Source organism: Dysidea avara, chromosome 2, assembly GCF_963678975.1.
Source record: "Dysidea avara chromosome 2, odDysAvar1.4, whole genome shotgun sequence".
NCBI lineage: Eukaryota > Metazoa > Porifera > Demospongiae > Dictyoceratida > Dysideidae > Dysidea > Dysidea avara.
The window spans coordinates 39,448,729-39,465,586 of NC_089273.1; the positions used below are offsets into that span (position 1 = coordinate 39,448,729).

The 16,858-nt window shown below is 40.2% G+C and overlaps 1 protein-coding gene across 1 annotated transcript; it reads right to left on the bottom strand.

Annotated features, from left to right (window-relative positions):
* Positions 1-912: 912 nt before the first annotated feature.
* LOC136248083 (uncharacterized) lies at positions 913-6,068 on the bottom strand. The gene is made up of 6 exons (XM_066039898.1): positions 5,573-6,068; positions 4,633-5,192; positions 3,528-4,566; positions 2,584-3,449; positions 2,464-2,480; positions 913-2,398 (listed from the first exon to the last, which is right to left on the bottom strand). Exons 1-6 carry the CDS (start codon positions 6,066-6,068, stop codon positions 913-915), a joined length of 4,464 nt encoding a protein of 1,487 aa, XP_065895970.1.
* Between the last annotated feature and the right edge of the window lie 10,790 nt (positions 6,069-16,858).

A 16,858-nucleotide genomic window follows, 5' to 3' on the forward strand; every position in this document is an offset into this window, starting at 1 on the left:
ATAAAATCAAAAATAATTGAAGTATTAAAAATCTTCTATAAGTTCTTTCCTTCTTCCTGTGGTAAATAAAAAAACACATGGGTTAAAAAAGCCCCAAAGCCAGTCTATGCAGTATACAAATACAAAAAGAAGTGATATCTAATCAAAAACAGCCAAGCTGTAAAAAAGGTGCGGCCCCCAAAAAGGCCATGGTGAAAAAAGATGTGAAATCCAAGGTGGCGGCCAAGAAATGACTGTGATGGTAGGTTAATGGTAAAAATTTTAATAATAACAATTCAGGTGAATTTGGTGCCGCTTGGTCAATTGGCACAAAATTCACCTGAATTGTCGTTATTAAAATTTTTACCATTAACCTACCATCACAGCCATTTCTTGGCCGCCACCTTGGATTTCACATCTTTTTTCACCATGGCCTTTTTGGGGGCCGCACCTTTTTTACAGCTTGGCTGTTTTTGATTAGATTCTATATAACGTCTAGTACCACACCCTTGCTTAATTATAAATTTTACAGATTGCGCTAAGGAGAAGATTAGCGATGCCCATGCAGGAGGGGCAGAGGCCACTTTACGTGTAAACATTGTCGTGTCGGGGGTGATACGGTTCGCTCCTAGTAGCAACTGCTTGTGATTGATCGACCACGCACGGATCCCACTACTAACATCCTAATTAAAGCCTTCAAAACGCATGCGACAGTACACGTGATACAGCATTGCATAATACATTACAAACAATAACAGTTAGTCAATTATCGACATCCTCCGGGGCCAGGCGAAGTACATTTTCCCACTCAGAGATTCTCTCCAGTGCCCTTGTTGCAGCTCTTCTAGATGGTCTGCTGGTTGAAGGCATCTCAGCTGTTGCTTCTTGAGTAGTTTCATTACAATCAGATCTTGACTGAGGAATTCGAAATTGTTAAGCATCACTACTTGAAATCTCCAACGGATATAATTTCACAATGGGTCTAGTTGTCTTGTAATTGCTCATTCTAATGTGAGCAGCTCGAACAAGGCCATCGTTCCCTTCAATGAGGTCTTCCACAACTGCGAGCCTCCAGTGAAGCCTGGATTTGTCATCATGCACAATTACTATGTCTCCCTTCTTGATAACTCTTTCATTACTTCCTGATGCCTTGTGAAATTCTCGTAATGAAGTTAGATATTCACACTTCCATCTTTGCCAGAACTGTTGAATCAGCCTTGTTTGTCTGTTAACTGATCGTCTGAGTGTAGTACCATTCACTTCAAAGTCAGGATTATTCAAGTCAACTGGGTCATCAAGTAGACATGGAAATGGCCGTATCCTTCTACCATAAAGCAGATGGGATGGGGTAAGTGGCTCTGGGTCAGTTACATCTGACGATATGTAAGTAAGCGGCCTATCATTCAGCATGGCTTCTATCTCTGTGATAACAGTTTCAAGCTGCTTTAAGGTGACAAATGTTCTGCCAAGTGTCTTCTTCACCGCCTGCTTGGTTAATCCAATGATACGTTCCCAGAATCCTCCGTACCATGGGGCACGCTTGGGAATGAAATGCCAGGTGACATTCTGGGATTCTAGAGCTTCCTTCAATGCTTCTGAACTAAACATCCTCTGTAATTCCTCCGCCGCCGCCAAGTACGTGGAGGCATTGTCAGATATCATCTTCTTTGGTAATGATTTGCGACTGCAGAATCGACGAAATGCCAACAGAAATGTCTCTACTGTGAGGTCAGTCACAACTTCTAAATGTACTGCTCTTGTAATCGCACATGAGAATAAACAGATGTACACTTTCATCTCCTCTCGCTCCTTAACATACAGTGTCCCAGTGAAATGGACTCCAGTAACTGTAAATGGTGGAGCTTCCATGACACGAATCTTAGGTAGTGGTGGTGGATCTGGTGACTTGAATGGTTTCCCTATTAATTTCTTACATCGTACACATCGTCTTAACACGGGATCCCGTCTTAGCACACTCTTAACGCATTGTCTAATACACGGAATCCAGTATACCTGATGGAGTGCAGTGACTGTAATATTTACTCCTCCGTGATGAAGTTTCTCATGTGTATCAGTAACAATCATCCTAGTCACTGTATGTTTGCTGGGGAGAAGGTAAGGAAATTTGCTGACATCAGTGGTTGGTGCATTATGTATTCTTCCTCCACAACGTATGAGTTTCTTATCATCAAGGAACAGACAAAGTTGCTTCACTAATGGAGGACACTTGGATGTTTTCTTACACAAGAAGGCAAACTCTTCTGAATAAATTGAGTGTTGAACTCCAGTGATTAATTCTCTATGAGCCTCAGATAGTTCTGTGTTGGTAAGAGGTCCAGATTGTAAAGGTGTCTGTTTCTGAAGATTGTGTAAAATCCGGTAGACATAAGCAGTTACAGCTGTCAAACGGTAAAGATTGCTGTAGCGTGATGGATCAACAGTTGTAAGTATGTCTGTTCGACTCTGCTTGAGGGTTGTACTTACCACAGGTGTGGATTGTTCTGTAATTTGCACATCTAAGACACTGGTTGGTGTCCATTGTGGCTACTTAGTTCTATCCAATAGCCAGTTGGGGCCATGAATCCATAACTGAGAGGAACGTACCTGTTCAGTAGATATGCCTCGTATTAGTAGGTCAGCAGGATTGTCGCTTGAGGGTGTGAATGACCACTTCTCTGATGGAAAATCCTTAACTATTTCTGCTACTCTTGGCTTGACAAAGGAATTTGATTGGCCTCTATGGTGAATCCAGTGTAGCACTATTTGGCTATCTGTCCAGAGATGGACTGGAATTGGCTGAAAGTAAGTCGACAGAGATGATTGTACAAATTTTGCTACTCTAGTGGCAGTAACAGCAGCCATTATCTCCAGTTTAGGTAGCGTCAATGCTTTGATTGGAGCGACTCGACTTTTGGACATGATGAAAGAGAGGTTGTCCTTGCTATGTAGATAAACAATCGCACCATACGCTTTAGTACTAGCATCTGCAAATACATAGATATGGTCAATCTTTCTATCTGGCAGACTGGGGAAGTATGCTCTTGGAAGAGTCAGGGTGGGAAGAGCAAGAATGTCACCTCGTATGTTCAGCCATCTGTCGGTAATGTTGTCATCAAGTGGGGTGTCCCATGTGCATTTCTTTTGCCACACTTCTTGAAGTAAAATCTTAGCATGGATAGTGACTGGAGGGGCCCAACCTAAAGGATCGTAAAGCTGTGAGGAATCTTGCAAAATATTTCGTTTTGACACTATGTTGCTTGGTGGTAATGGCTTGGGAACTAGTGACAGGGTGTCAGTCAAGGTATTCCAGAGAAGACCTAGCACATGTACAGTTGTGTTGCTATCAATGGACTTGTCGGCAGTGGCAGTCTGTTGCAAAGTTGTGCTGTTAGTAGCCCATGATCGAAGGTTAAAATTTGCTTGGCTCATGATATGTCTTGCTTGTGGATAATACTGAAATAATTGAGTGTCTGTGTCACATCCAGATATGATGTTGTCAACATAGATGTTCCTTCGGATGTCTTCTGAGATTGGTTACTGGTACTTACGCAAGTGTAAGTCAATCGTTGCATGCAGCATAAATGGTGAGCTGGCAGTACCAAAGGGAACAGAAGTAAAATGGAAAACTTGAAGAGTGCTGTCAGGGTTTTCTGGTTGGATAGGCCACAGAAAACGTGTGAAGTCTCTATCTGATTGATCTAATCTCACATGGAGGAATGCCTTCTCTATGTCGGTGGACAACGCATAGTTGTGCAGGCGGAAGCGTAACAAAATAGCACACAAATCATTCAAGAATGGTGGTCCAATTTGTAGACAATCATTTAAATTGGCAACATATGAGTTTTCACGGCAACTACAGTTGTAAACAATCCTGATGGGTGTTGTCAGGGAATCCTTTTTGACTGGGTGATGGGATAGATAGTGAACAGGTGTAGTAAAGGTATTGTCGACACGTTCAATGAATCCACGACGTTCTTGCTCTTGAATGATGTTGTGATACAGATTGAGCAATTCAGGAGTTAGCATCAGTTTGGTGAGAAGAGTCTTAGTTCTACGTTGACAGATGTTGAAGTTTGATGGCAAATAAGGTTTGTCATCCTTCCATGGGAACTTAGCACAGTATGTACCATTTGGTAATTGGGAAATGCTAGAAGCTTGGTACGTACTGAGGAATGAAGAACTGGATTGTTGAGGACATGTTCCAATGGCTTCTACTGACCACAGTTGTTCTAAGTTGGGTTCCTGATTGTGATCTGCAATGGTCATCAGCTGTAACAATATTGAAGTTGATAATTGAGTGGCAACTTGTGGCATTGGGCCAGAGAGTAGGTATCCCAGTTTAGACTGCTGGGCAGTGGGACCATCTCCTCGGATAATCCGATCTTGTACAAATGACCAGTAATGATCAGTGCCAATGAGGATAGAAATGGTGAATTCTTTATTGATAGTAATAGGAGTCGCAAGTTTCAAACCTTTCAAATGTGGTAAAGTGTTCAGAGCTAGATGATAAGAGTTGGAAATAGGTGTAGCAATTGTCGGTACTATTAAAACTGAAATTGGTATAAGTTCACCCGCTAGTGTTTCTACCTAGACTGTGGCAACATCAAGAGTTTGAAGGGATTGTGATTCTGCTCCAAAGGATGATAAAGCTACTTGCGTACTAGAGGTTGGCTTGACTTGTAGTTCAGTGGCTAATTGTACGAACATAAAAGAGCGCTGGGCTCCCTCATCAAATAGAATATTGGCATTCATTCTCATGTGACCATTAACAACTGGGACTACAGCAGTCTTCAACAAACATATAGGGGAAACCTTTGGAGTGTTATGTGAAGCCGGAATTACAAATGATGATACTGGAGTAGCACTAGGTACAGACGTAGCAGGTTGAAGTTGTGTGGTTGTTGGCTGTGTACTCTGAGGATTGCTCATTGGTACAGTAGTAGTATGATCTTGACCTCCATTGCACAGGCTTGTGTGGTGTTTGCGTTTACAATGCCGACATCGAAACCTTGAGGTGCATTGAGACACCTTATGTCTGGCCAAACAGTTATAGCATAGATGGTTTTGCTTTACAATCTCTAGACGTCTCTGCTGGTCAGTTATGACAGTACATTGGTGTGTGGCATGAGGCCCTTTACAGAAAATACATGATGGTGGTCCTTTATCTTGTTTTTTGTGAATATGATTGGGTTTAGAGCCAATTAGGAATGCAGCTGTAGATTGGGATGAACCCAAAGGTGAATAGTGGGTCCCACACTCTAATATCCGAATTTCTTTAAGGACAGCTGACATTAACTGAGGTAATGACCATTCTGGGGTGGTCTTCGATCTAGCTATGTTCAATTTGTGACCTGATTTGCGAAAAGGTACCTTTTTCACACACAAAATTTGACCCATTTTTTGAACTTTAAAGCTTCATAACTTTTTAATCATGGCAAATAATTGCTTGAACTTTTCAAAGAATGTAGCTACAGTATCTGGCTACATTGTGATACTAAGAGAAAGTTAATCAGTATAACGAGGCAATTGTTACATCATTTTGTTTGCTGGTATGTCAAATGTGTGGAAAGTACCTTTTTGCAAATCCGGTCACATTTGACCTCTTTAGGAAGCTTTTCACAAATAACAGTGACTAGTAGATCTCCATATGTCTCTCCATATTTCCCAAGGGAAGATAAGCCACGAGTATGACTTTCCACAGTGTCGTGAAAGTTGTGTAAACTGTGCAGTGAGTTTGTGGGCCTTGGCAGTTCCAACAGAGCTCGCATGTGTGTATCAATTAACTGTTCAGTTTGGCCAAAATGTTCTTGTAGAATAGCCACTGCATGTAGGTAATTGTGATCACTGAGAGGAAACCCTGCAATAACCTTAGCTGCATCCTCTTGCAGTTGGGCCTTCAAATAATTGAATTTCTGCACACCACTTAGATTGGGATTGGAGTGGATGGCAGTTCGGAAGGAATCCCAAAAAGTTAGCCATTCTAAGGGGTGTCCAGAAAACATCGGTAGAGTTAACTTAGGTAACCTGCTCGCAGCAAACTGTGGAGTATGATTGGGAACTTCTGGTGCGGTAGTAATAGGTGTTATCATCAGGGGTTCAATATTTCTAGTACTATGGGGAGTCTGCTGGAGGGTTGACTAGTGTCCAGGTTGAGATGAGACAATGTCGGTAAAGCTGACGGTATAGAATATAAGGGAGCTAGTGGATGGGGGCTAACTGCTTCAGTGCTTCTTAGAATTAATGGAGGAGGCCCCAAACTGTGGACATAGCTCACTGATGGGTAAGAAATTGATGAAACAGAAACTGAGGTTGAATTGAGCATTGAAAATGTAAGTGTTGAAGAGATGTTACTGGTTGGAGGGCTACCACACACTTTTGGTAATTCAATATCAACATTTGAAACTGATTGGTTATCAACACTTGTGACTGAAGATTCATTAACAACATTACTGTCATGCATACTTGTTGATTGGGAGCTAGCTACACTACTCACAATGTCCTGGTGTGATTCCTGGGTTGCATCATTGTCATCTTCAATTGTCTCTTGTTGGGATGATGGTGTAGCAGGACGAGGCTGCTTTGACAAAAGCTCCACTTGCTTCTTCAGCTTATTGATGTTCTCAATAATAAGATCTTGCCCCTCCTCAGAGTCCATGATTGCCTCTTCTAGCTCGCCTGGATCCTGAATCAGTTCTGCGATCTGTTCATCCAGCTTGGTAATCTGTTCATGCTTCTTTTCTAGTTGCGAGACGGCAGTGGTAAGGTAGGTAAGGGCTAGTTCATCGATCTCCTTGTCGAGGGTTTCATCTACCTTGTTGAGGATTCGCGTGACGTGCGAACGATACGCTCTACGAGAAGTCTGTAGGCGAGACAGCTGCTCCATCGCTGGTAGTGCACTGAAAAAAATGCAACGGCAAATAACTGTTTATGTTCCGTTGGTGCTTGCCTCTCCGGGTACCGTTCAGAGTAGAACTACAGGTTGCCACGGTACCACAGCGTTTACGCCTGGGGTTGCGAAGTTTCAGCGGCTACAAGGTGAAAATCCTGGTCACAGCACCGAAATGTTGTGTCGGGGGTGATACGGTTCGCTCCTGGTAGCAACTGCTCGTGATTGATCGACCACGCACGGATCCCACTACTAACATCCTAATTAAAGCCTTCAAAACGCATGCGACAGTACACGTGATACAGCATTACATAATACATTACAAACAATAACAGTTAGTCAATTCTCGACAAACATTAAAAGAAGATTACAAGTAAGTTTTTATGTTTGTAACATCTCAAATCTCCATCCCAGCTGCCAGTGGATTCGTTCACGTAAATAAACAATACAAGAAAACATATGCCAAGCTCTTTACAATACAGTTACATATAAAAATGCAAGTAAACAAGTTTGTCTTGTGCATACAGCTGGCATGGCGAACTTCCCTGGTGTTGGTGTCAGGCAATTCAATACGTGCTTAATCTTTTTTTCCTTCACTTGGCGTAGCTACTAGGCTCTGGCTGGCTTAGCTGTCTTCCTTTATCTGGTTCATCTGGTTGCATATTCCTACAGTAATGTGTAGCTATCTCTTGCAAATTGTGTATGCATAATTATCTATAACAAGAGGTCATGATTTAAAGATCTATAAACCACACGCTACCTGCTTGCCACGCCGTCACTTTTATTCAGTAAGAATTATAAATGATTGGAATGGACTCCCATATGACTCAGTTAATGTTCATTTAACCAATTTGTTTAAGACACACCTAGATAGATTTTATTATGATTACCAGTATGATATTGTATAGTTATTTTTGTAGTAGTTTGATTGTTTAGATCAGGTTTTTACAGGTTTTGCCTCCTTACCTGTACCCCCCAATAATAAAAAATAATAATAATAATAGCGTGTCACCCATCACTGTGCCATTGCTACACCACTGATGAACACTATGTAGCTCTAGTTGATGTTGATATACTGTGCTGTATATTGGCTAATAATTTCTATCTGGTGATGTTTCCTATAATGTATTGTTGCATACAATACTGCAATAATGTATAGTTCTCTCCTGTATGTTTTGTATACATATACTTTGTACACATCACTGTGCCATTACCACACCAATGATGTACTGGCACTTAGCTACTAGTGGCCTTTAGTTACGATGCCACTATTGTGTTAGACTATATCTGTCACTACTGTGACATATTGAGATAATTTGGGGATTGTGCCTTCACCACCTAATAGCCTCACCAGGGGGCTGTCATGGTGTATGTACTTGGTTGTATGTGACGCGGTCCTAGTAATAATAATAATAATAGCATCTGCCATTCACTGGAGTCTGTGTGGCTCCTGTAGCTTTCCGAGGTCCAATAATTCATCCTGAGCCTGTGGTTGAGAATGAGAATTATAATTTGTTTTATGATTTTAACAGTATTACTGACCATTTGATATCAGCCAGAAGACCTAACTTGGTTTATGTTGACAAGCAAAGTAGAAAGACTTACCTGATTGACATCACCTTTGTAATGGATCGAAATGTGATAACAAAGGAAAAGGAAAAAGTGGATAAGTATTTAAGCTTGATGATTGAATTACAAAGTTTATGGAACACCACAGTTGAGATAGTGCCTCTTATCTTTGGTGCACTTGGATCTCTATCTGATAGTATTTTTTTACTAGTTTGAGCTTACTGCGAGTAACTGATATCAATGTCCACCGGCTGCAAAAGATTGTGCTATTGAAGTCTGCTACTATTCTGAGAAGACACCTAGCTCTTTCAAGTTCTAACTGAATTCAAGAACTCTTTTATTGTGTTAATTATATTTACCCTTGTATGGTGCTAATCTCAATAATTATATAACCAAGTAATAAGAATAATACAAACGTGACGTCATAAATAATTAATTCACAGACAAAACTACAAGGTATATAACAGAACACTAACCGGTATTAGATGAAGCAATATCCGAACATTAAATAAAACGACAGGTTTGTTTCTGCAACTCCTTATTCAGTACCTGGCAACTAGTTCAAACGCAGTACGCGTTAGTTACAACACATTCAACTCGTATAACCGGTTTGAGTGTGCGGCAACCAGTTTATATGCACTACGTGCAACAGTAAACATTGAATTTGTATAACCGGTTTGAGAACTGTTCGGAACCGGTTTTAGCTTATAGCAACCAGTTCATAGTTATGCGCTGCGCGTTTAACTTGGCGTTAGATACTACTTTGAACTTTTTCAAGACAAACTTAGCGGATTAGGATGAACCGCCGTTAGCTAGAGTACCATACTGGTACCGTCATACTGCATAGAAAGCTGGTGTTTGGGATAGACTAGCTGCTCGACCAGAAGGATGGCTACTGCTGAGCGGCATTGAAAGGGTGAAACAACCTAGCCCAAGATTTACAACGAAACTGGCTAGAAGTGTTGTAAGTTTCTGTAATTTAAGTAGGGGTAGGATTGAAAGGTAACACCAGGCTGACAGAGGCGTAGCGGGAATCGAGGCCCAGATCCGAGCATATAAGTCACTGAAATTAAGTCACTAAGTCTAAGTCCTTGAAATTAGACTTAGTATTAAGTCACTAAGTCTAAGTCCTTGAAATTAGGTTAGGTAATCCTAAGGCTGCAGCACATGTTGCTGCAGACCTTCAGTGCTGGTCACTGTAAAGCATTAATACAATACAACAACAATAACTAAAAAGATCGAGATACTATAATAGAACAGTCACGCTAATGTAGCAGTCAGGAAAATCAGAGTATTCAGTAGTAACTATTCTATTAAACTGCTGAAATCCGTCTCACATTCAATTTCAGAGGGTCTAAAGTTTAAATTTTCTTCGGTGTTATGTATTTAGTAGAAATAAAATGTTGTGATAACCTAATGAGCCTTATCCGAAATTACGTCACAGATGTAAAATAGCTGCTGTAGTGTGGGGACGTTTGTAAAATTTGTATGGGCGACTGTATTTTTGAACGGCGATATCTCAGCTAAGACGGAAGATATCGAGCTCTAACCAGCAGGTATGTTATAATATGGATGCACAGCAGGTATGCACCACTTTGTACCCTGTACAATGATGTGGGGAGGCCAGACATATGGTATTTGTTATTTAATTAAGTATACGTTGATGGTTTATAGTGGTAGGCTCAATTCAACCCCAAAGTAAACTGAGATTTTAAGGTTTCTATAGAGTGCTAACCACTTTTCTCATCTGTAGTAAAAAATGCTTTAAACCTGATTACCATGAGTAACTTTAACTAGAGGTATATGTCCAACATAGATATTTTAATTTACAAGGAGGAGTTTGTCATGTTATAGTTAGTTATCATAATATATGTTTGTATCGTGACATAAACCTTGGTGATGTATATGATCTAATCAAAACAGCCAAGCTGTAAAAAAAGGTGCGGCCCCCAAAAGGCCATGGTGAAAAAAGATGTGAAATCCAAGGTGGCGGCCAAGAAATGGCTGTGATGGTAGGTTAATGGTTACATTTTAATAACAACAATTCAGGTGAATTTGGTGCCAAGACCAAGCGGCACAAAATTCACCTGAATTGTCGTTATTAAAATGTAACCATTAACCTACCATCACAGCCATTTCTTGGCCGCCACCTTGGATTTCACATCTTTTTTCACCATGGCCTTTATGGGGGCCGCACCTTTTTTTACAGCTTGGCTGTTTTTGATTAGATATCACTTCTTTTTGCATTTGTATGCTGCAAAGCCGGCCTATGGCTGGCTTTGGGGCTTTTTTAACCCATGCGTTTTTTTCTTTACTACAGGAAGAAGAAAAGAAGTTAAAGAAGAATTTTAGTACTTCAAATATTTTTGATTTTATTAGTAATTATACAAATTATATACATATATTTATTACATGCCCATTATTCCCCACAGGATAATTTTTTGCAGCTGATCTCTCTACTGGGTGACTTGAAATGTAGCTGAACTATATACAGGATGGTTTCTTTGTAGCTGAACTCTCTACAAGGTAACCTCTTCTAGCTGGTCTCTCTACAGGGTATTTTGTTTCTAGCTGAACTCTCTACAGGTGATTTGTTTGCAGCTAAACTCTCTATAAGGTGACTTCGTCTAGCTGAACTCTCTACAGGGTGATTTTTTGTAGCTGAACTCTCTGCAGGGTGATTGTTTGCAGCTGAACTCTCTACATGATGGTTTCTTTGTAGCTGAACTCTCTACAAAGTGACTTCGTCCAGCTGATCTCTCTACGGGGTGATTTGTTTCTAGCTGAACTCTCTATAGGTGATTTGTTTGCAGCTAAACTCTCTACATGGTGGTTTCTTTGTAGCTGAACTCCCTACATGATGGTTTCTTTGTAGCTGAACTCTCTACAAGGTAACTTCTTCTCTACAGGGTGATTTGTTGTAGTTGAATTCTCTACAAGGTGGTTTGTATGAGGCTGAACTCTCTACATGGCGGTTTCTTTGTAGCTGAACTCTCTACAGAGTGATTTGTTTGCAGCTGAACTCTCTACATGATGGTTTCTTTGTAACTGAACACTGTACAAGGTGACTTCTTCTAGTTGATTTTTCTACAGGGTGAATTGTTGTAGCTGAACTATCTACAAGGTAACTTCTTCTAGCTGATCTCTATACAGGGTAATTTGTTTGTAGTTGAATTCTGTGCAGGTGGTTTCTTTGTAGCTGAACTCTGTACATGATGGTTTCTTTTTTTTAGCTGAACTCTTTACAAGGTGACTTCTTCTAGCTGAACTCTCTACAGGGTAATTTCTTTGTAGCTGAACTTTCTATATGATGGTTTCTTTGTAACTGAACTCTCTACAAGGTAACTTCTTCTAGCTGATCTTTCTACTGGGTGATTTGTTTGCAGCTAAACTCTCTACATGGTGGTTTCTTTGTTGCTGAACTCTCTACAAGGTGAATTCTTCCACCTGATCTCTCTACAGGGTGATTTGTTTGTAACTGAACTCTGTACAAGTGCATTTTTGTGGGTGATCTCACTGCAGGTTGATTTGTTTGTAGTTGAACTCACTAAAAGGTGATTTTGCTTGTAGCTGAACTCCTTGCATTGTGTGTAGTTTCTAGCTGATCTCTCTACAGGGTGATTTGTTTGTAGCTGATCTCTTTACAAGATGATTTGTGTGTAGCTGATCTATCTGCAGGTTGATTAATTTGCAGCCGATCTCTCTACAAGGTAATTTGTTTGTAGCTGAACTGTCTGTAAAGTGATTTATTTGTAGCTGATCTCTCTGCAGGTTGATTTGTCTTAGCTGAACTCTCTACAGGGTGATTTACTTGTGTAGCTGAACTCCTTACATTGTGTCTAGTTTCTAGCTGATCTCTCTACAGGGTGATTTGTTTGTAGCTGATCTCTCTACATCTCTCTACAAGTTGATTTATTGGTGTGTAGCTGATCTTTCTACTGGTTGATATGTTTGTAGCCGATCTCTCTACAGGGTAATTTGTTTGTAGCTGAACTCTGTACAAGGTGCTTTTTTGTAGGTGATCTCACTGCAGGTTGATTTGTTTGTAGCTGAACTCACTAAAGGGTGATTTGCTTGTAGCTGAACTCCTTACATTGTGTCTAGTTTCTAGCTGATCTCTCTACAGGGTGATTTGTTTGTAGCTGAACTCTCTATAAGGTGATTTGTTTGCAGCTGAACTCTCTACATGGTGGTTTCTTTGTTGCTGAACTCTCTACAGGGTGTTTTGCTTGTATAGCTACTCTCTACAGGGTGATTTGTTTCTAGCTTATCTCTCTATGGGTTGATTTGTGTGTAACTGATCTCTCTACAAGCTGATTTGTTTGTAGCTGAATTCTCTGCAAAGTGTTTTGTTTGTAGCTGACCTCTCTTCAGGGTGATTTGTTTCTAGCTGATCTCTCTACAGGGTGATTTTTTGTAGCTGACCTCTCTACAGGGTGATTTGTTTGTAGCTGATCTCTCTACAAGTTGAATTGTGTGTAGCTGATCTCTCTGCAGGTTGATTTGTTTGTAGCCGATCTCTCTACAAGGTAATTTATTTGTAGCTGAACTGTCTAAAAGGTGATTTTTTTGTAGCTGATCTCTCTGCAGGTTGATTTATTTTAGCTGAACTCTCTACAGGGTGATTTATTTGTAGCTGAACTCCTTACATTGTGTGTAGTTTCTAGCTGATCTCTCTACAGGGTGATTTGTTTGTAGTTGATCTCTCTACAAGTTGATTTGTGTGTAGCTGATCTCTCTGCAGGTTGATTTGTTTGTAGCCGATCTCTCTATAGGGTAATTTGTTTGTAGCTGAACTCTCTGTAAGGTGATTTGTTTGTAGTTGATCTCTCTGCAGGTTGATTTGTTTTAGCTGAACTCTCTGCAGGCTGATTTGTTTGTAGCCGATCTCTCTACAGGGTAATTTGTTTGTAGCTGAACTCTCTACATGGTGGTTTCTTTGTTGCTGAACTCTCTACAGGGTGTTTTGCTTGTAGCTGATCTCTCTACAGGTCAATTTGATCTCTCTACAGGGTGATTTTTTTGTAGCTGACCTCTCTTCAGGGTGATTTGTTTCTAGCTGATCTCTCTACAGGGTGATTTTTTGTAGCTGACCTCTCTTCAGGGTGATTTGTTTCTAGCTGATTGCTCTACAGGTTGATTTGTTTGTAGATGAACTCTCTACAGGGTAATTTACTTGTAGCTGAACTCCTTACTTTGTGTCTAGTTTGTAGCTGATCTCTCTACAGGGTGATTTGTTTGTAGCTGAACTCCTTACATTGTGTGTAGTTTCTAGCTGATCTCTCTACAGGGTGATTTGTTTGTAGCTGATCTCTCTACAAGTTGATATGTGTGTAGCTGATCTCTCTGCTGGTTGATTTGTTTGTAGCCGATCTCTCTACAGGTAATCTGTTTGTAGCTGAACTCTCTATAAGGTGATTTGTTTGTAGTTGATCTCTCTGCAGGTTGATTTGTTTTAGCTGAACTCTCTACAGGGTGATTGCTTGTAGCTGAACTCCTTACATTGTGTCTAGTTTCTAGCTGATGTCTCTACAGGGTGATTTTTTGTAGCTGAACTCTCTTCAGGGTGATTTGTTTCTAGCTGATCTCTCTACAGGTAGATTTGTGTTGATTTGTTCATTGCTGATCGCTCTAAAGGTTGATTTGTTGCAGCTGAACACCCTGCAAAGTGTTTTGTTTGTAGCTGATCACTCTAAAGGGTAATTTGTTTGTAGCTGAACTCTCTCCACAGTGACTTGTGTGTAGCTGAATTCTGTGTAGCTGAATTCTCTAGAGAGTGACTTAATTGTAGCTGAATTCTCTACACAGTACATGACTTGTTTATAGCTGAACTTTCTTCAGTGTGACTTGTAATGTTCTGAATCTCTATAGTGATATATTTGCTTAACTCTCCACATGGTGACTGTCTTCTTGCTGAACTGTCAATAAGATTAACTGTTTGCAGCTGAACTCCCTAAAGAATAACTTGTGATGTAATAAAATTCTATAATGAAATAAATAAATTATCCGAATGCTCTATTAGAGTGACTATTCTATTAGAGTATCTCGATCTCGCATTTGCTACACGGAGTTGGCTTTCGAATCATAACTCAGTGGTTTGTAATCCGATTCTTCTGTACTACTGCAAGGACTTTCAATGAAGATTATTCCAGCTATACACCGATTTTCAGCTCATTGCTCTAAGCGATTTGCCTAGTAGGCGTGAAAACTAATACTTTTTTATTCATAAAAATCGATCGCGTAATTGTGACGCAGGTTGGGTTTTGTGTCATATCTCCGTGGTCTTTATCTCGATTCCTTTCAAACCACCAAAAGGCACTCCTACGATGGTTACTCCATCTACATAGCAATTTTCAACTCATTCCATGAAGCGGTTTACCCTGTAGGCGTGACAACAAATCGATCTTGTTTTACGCGAATAAGCGGTCATAACTCCTGAACCACTAATCGGATTTGTACCAAATTTGATGCTAGGATTCGCCTTTGGACTCCCTTTCTGTGTGCCAAATTTCAAGGCGATTGGAGTACGCGTTTGCTTGTTACAGCAATTTTTGCAAGTGTGCGAAAAGACGAAGAAGAAGAAGAAAAAAACGAAGAAGAAAAAAAAACGAAACTTTGGCAGCTCGTATCTCGGAAATGGCAGGAGCGATTTCCTTCAAATTTGGAATGTAGACTCCCTTGGCTGGCGGGCAACTGTGTAGCAAATTTGGTTCCAATCAGATAAGTGATCACCGAGATACAAAGGTGTGAAAATGACGTTTTCGTTCTTCCTGTCAATATACTCACGGTGTGGCGCGCCGGCTTCTTGGGCCGCACGACACACTACCGTGTGTCTTGATATGGAGTTTTTCTATGTGTGACTGGATTTTGGAAAATCACCTTGTGGGTAGGCACCGGCCTATTATGCCCAAAATTTTACCTATTATGCTTTTGAGCATTGCTCAAAAATTAAGCCCATTATGCTCAAAATTATGCTTTCAAAATCAAGATTATGCTCTAGAACTGACTGTTTTATTAGAGTATATCAGCCTTTCCTGACTGCTCTATTAGAGTAAGTGACTGCTCTATTAGAGTATCTCGATCTTATTTCTGCAAAGTGTGAATAGCCAACAAAGAAACGATTTAATAAGTTATATTACGTGTTTTTAAATATGAAATGCACTAATAATACTATTGGCAGTGAATATTTGCTTTCTTTCAGGCGCGAGTACTGCGCATTTAATTAATCTTTCACAAACATCGTCCCTATTATGCTGGTATTATGCTTGATGCTTTTGGTCACCTACTATGCTTTAAATTATGCTGGCATAATCGGCCGGTGCCTACTTGTGGGTGCATTGCTGATTCAGAGAAAAAATGTATTTTAATAATTTAATGCATTGTTACTCACCAGCCTTGGCAACTACACATATGGATTTTTCAACAAAGATGGAGCAATTCATAGCATTTAAGAATACCTGGTGGCCAAGATAACTCTTGTAGAGTTTCCCACCATTTTAGATAGATTTTTCACCAGTGTTGCTATATCATGAGTCCTCAAAAAGGGGCAGAGTGTCGGGGTGGCAGGATGGGTAAGAGATAGACTACAAAATGGATGAGGATGGTAATTGAAGGCACCAGACCACAAAACAGCCCATCAGAGGCAGGAATAGTCTGAAATCTCACAAAACAAACATACATCACACATTCAGCTTACTGATCGTCTGTCCAGAGTGTATACATAAACCCCCAAAAGCACTTCCCTGCTGTTCACAAACCTGTACAGACATCTGGCATGGTTATACAGGCCGCCAGAAAACAGTCTACCACAAGCAGACCTGACAAGTTGAAGACAAGTTTGATATGGAAATTGTTAGCCTGATAGTGCAGCAACTTCATGTTGGTGTTTTCTCATTTTTGGCTCTTGCACCCATATGGTTGATTTTCCTATATCTAGTCACATATTGTGGCAGCACTAATGTCAAGTACATCAAGATAAGCTAATAGAGTAGTTGAAAGTTACCTCAATAATGTAGGCTCTATTTAGCTTTTGTTTATCACCACACATCATAAGGTGAAGGGTTTTGACTTGTCATTTGCCGTATTGTTGAGCCACATGAATTAGTTCTTAGATTGATCTCTTGAATGTCTGCCTGCTAAGTGCATGTGTCCCTTCATGTTAATGGTCATTGTGTTCGATTTTTCACACAGTTCTCATGACCGGTAAAAATACTGTAATGGCAACTGTACTATAATTTAAGCAAAATAAGTGTTATTTCTTTCCCAGCTACTCTCTGATAGTGTGAAGCAATAAATTGTACTGACCACATATGTGACCGGATCTTGGAAAACCTACCTTTTTGGCACAAACTAAAAATGTGAGAAAACTCAATTGAAAGTTTCAGCAATTTTTTTTCAAACTTAAATTTTTTGCATAACTGGGTA

Bases quoted from the DNA above. Each gene is read 5' to 3' on its own strand.
- LOC136248083 (XM_066039898.1), bottom strand. From the start codon at position 6,068: ATGATAACACCTATTACTACCGCACCAGAAGTTCCCAATCATACTCCA. The intron at 4,567-4,632 runs GTAGCTTTATCA...GCCACAGTCTAG, and splicing joins AGCCAACCTCTAGTACGCAA to GTAGAAACACTAGCGGGTGA. The intron at 3,450-3,527 runs GTAAGTACCAGT...GATGTGACACAG, and splicing joins AACGATTGACTTACACTTGC to ACACTCAATTATTTCAGTAT.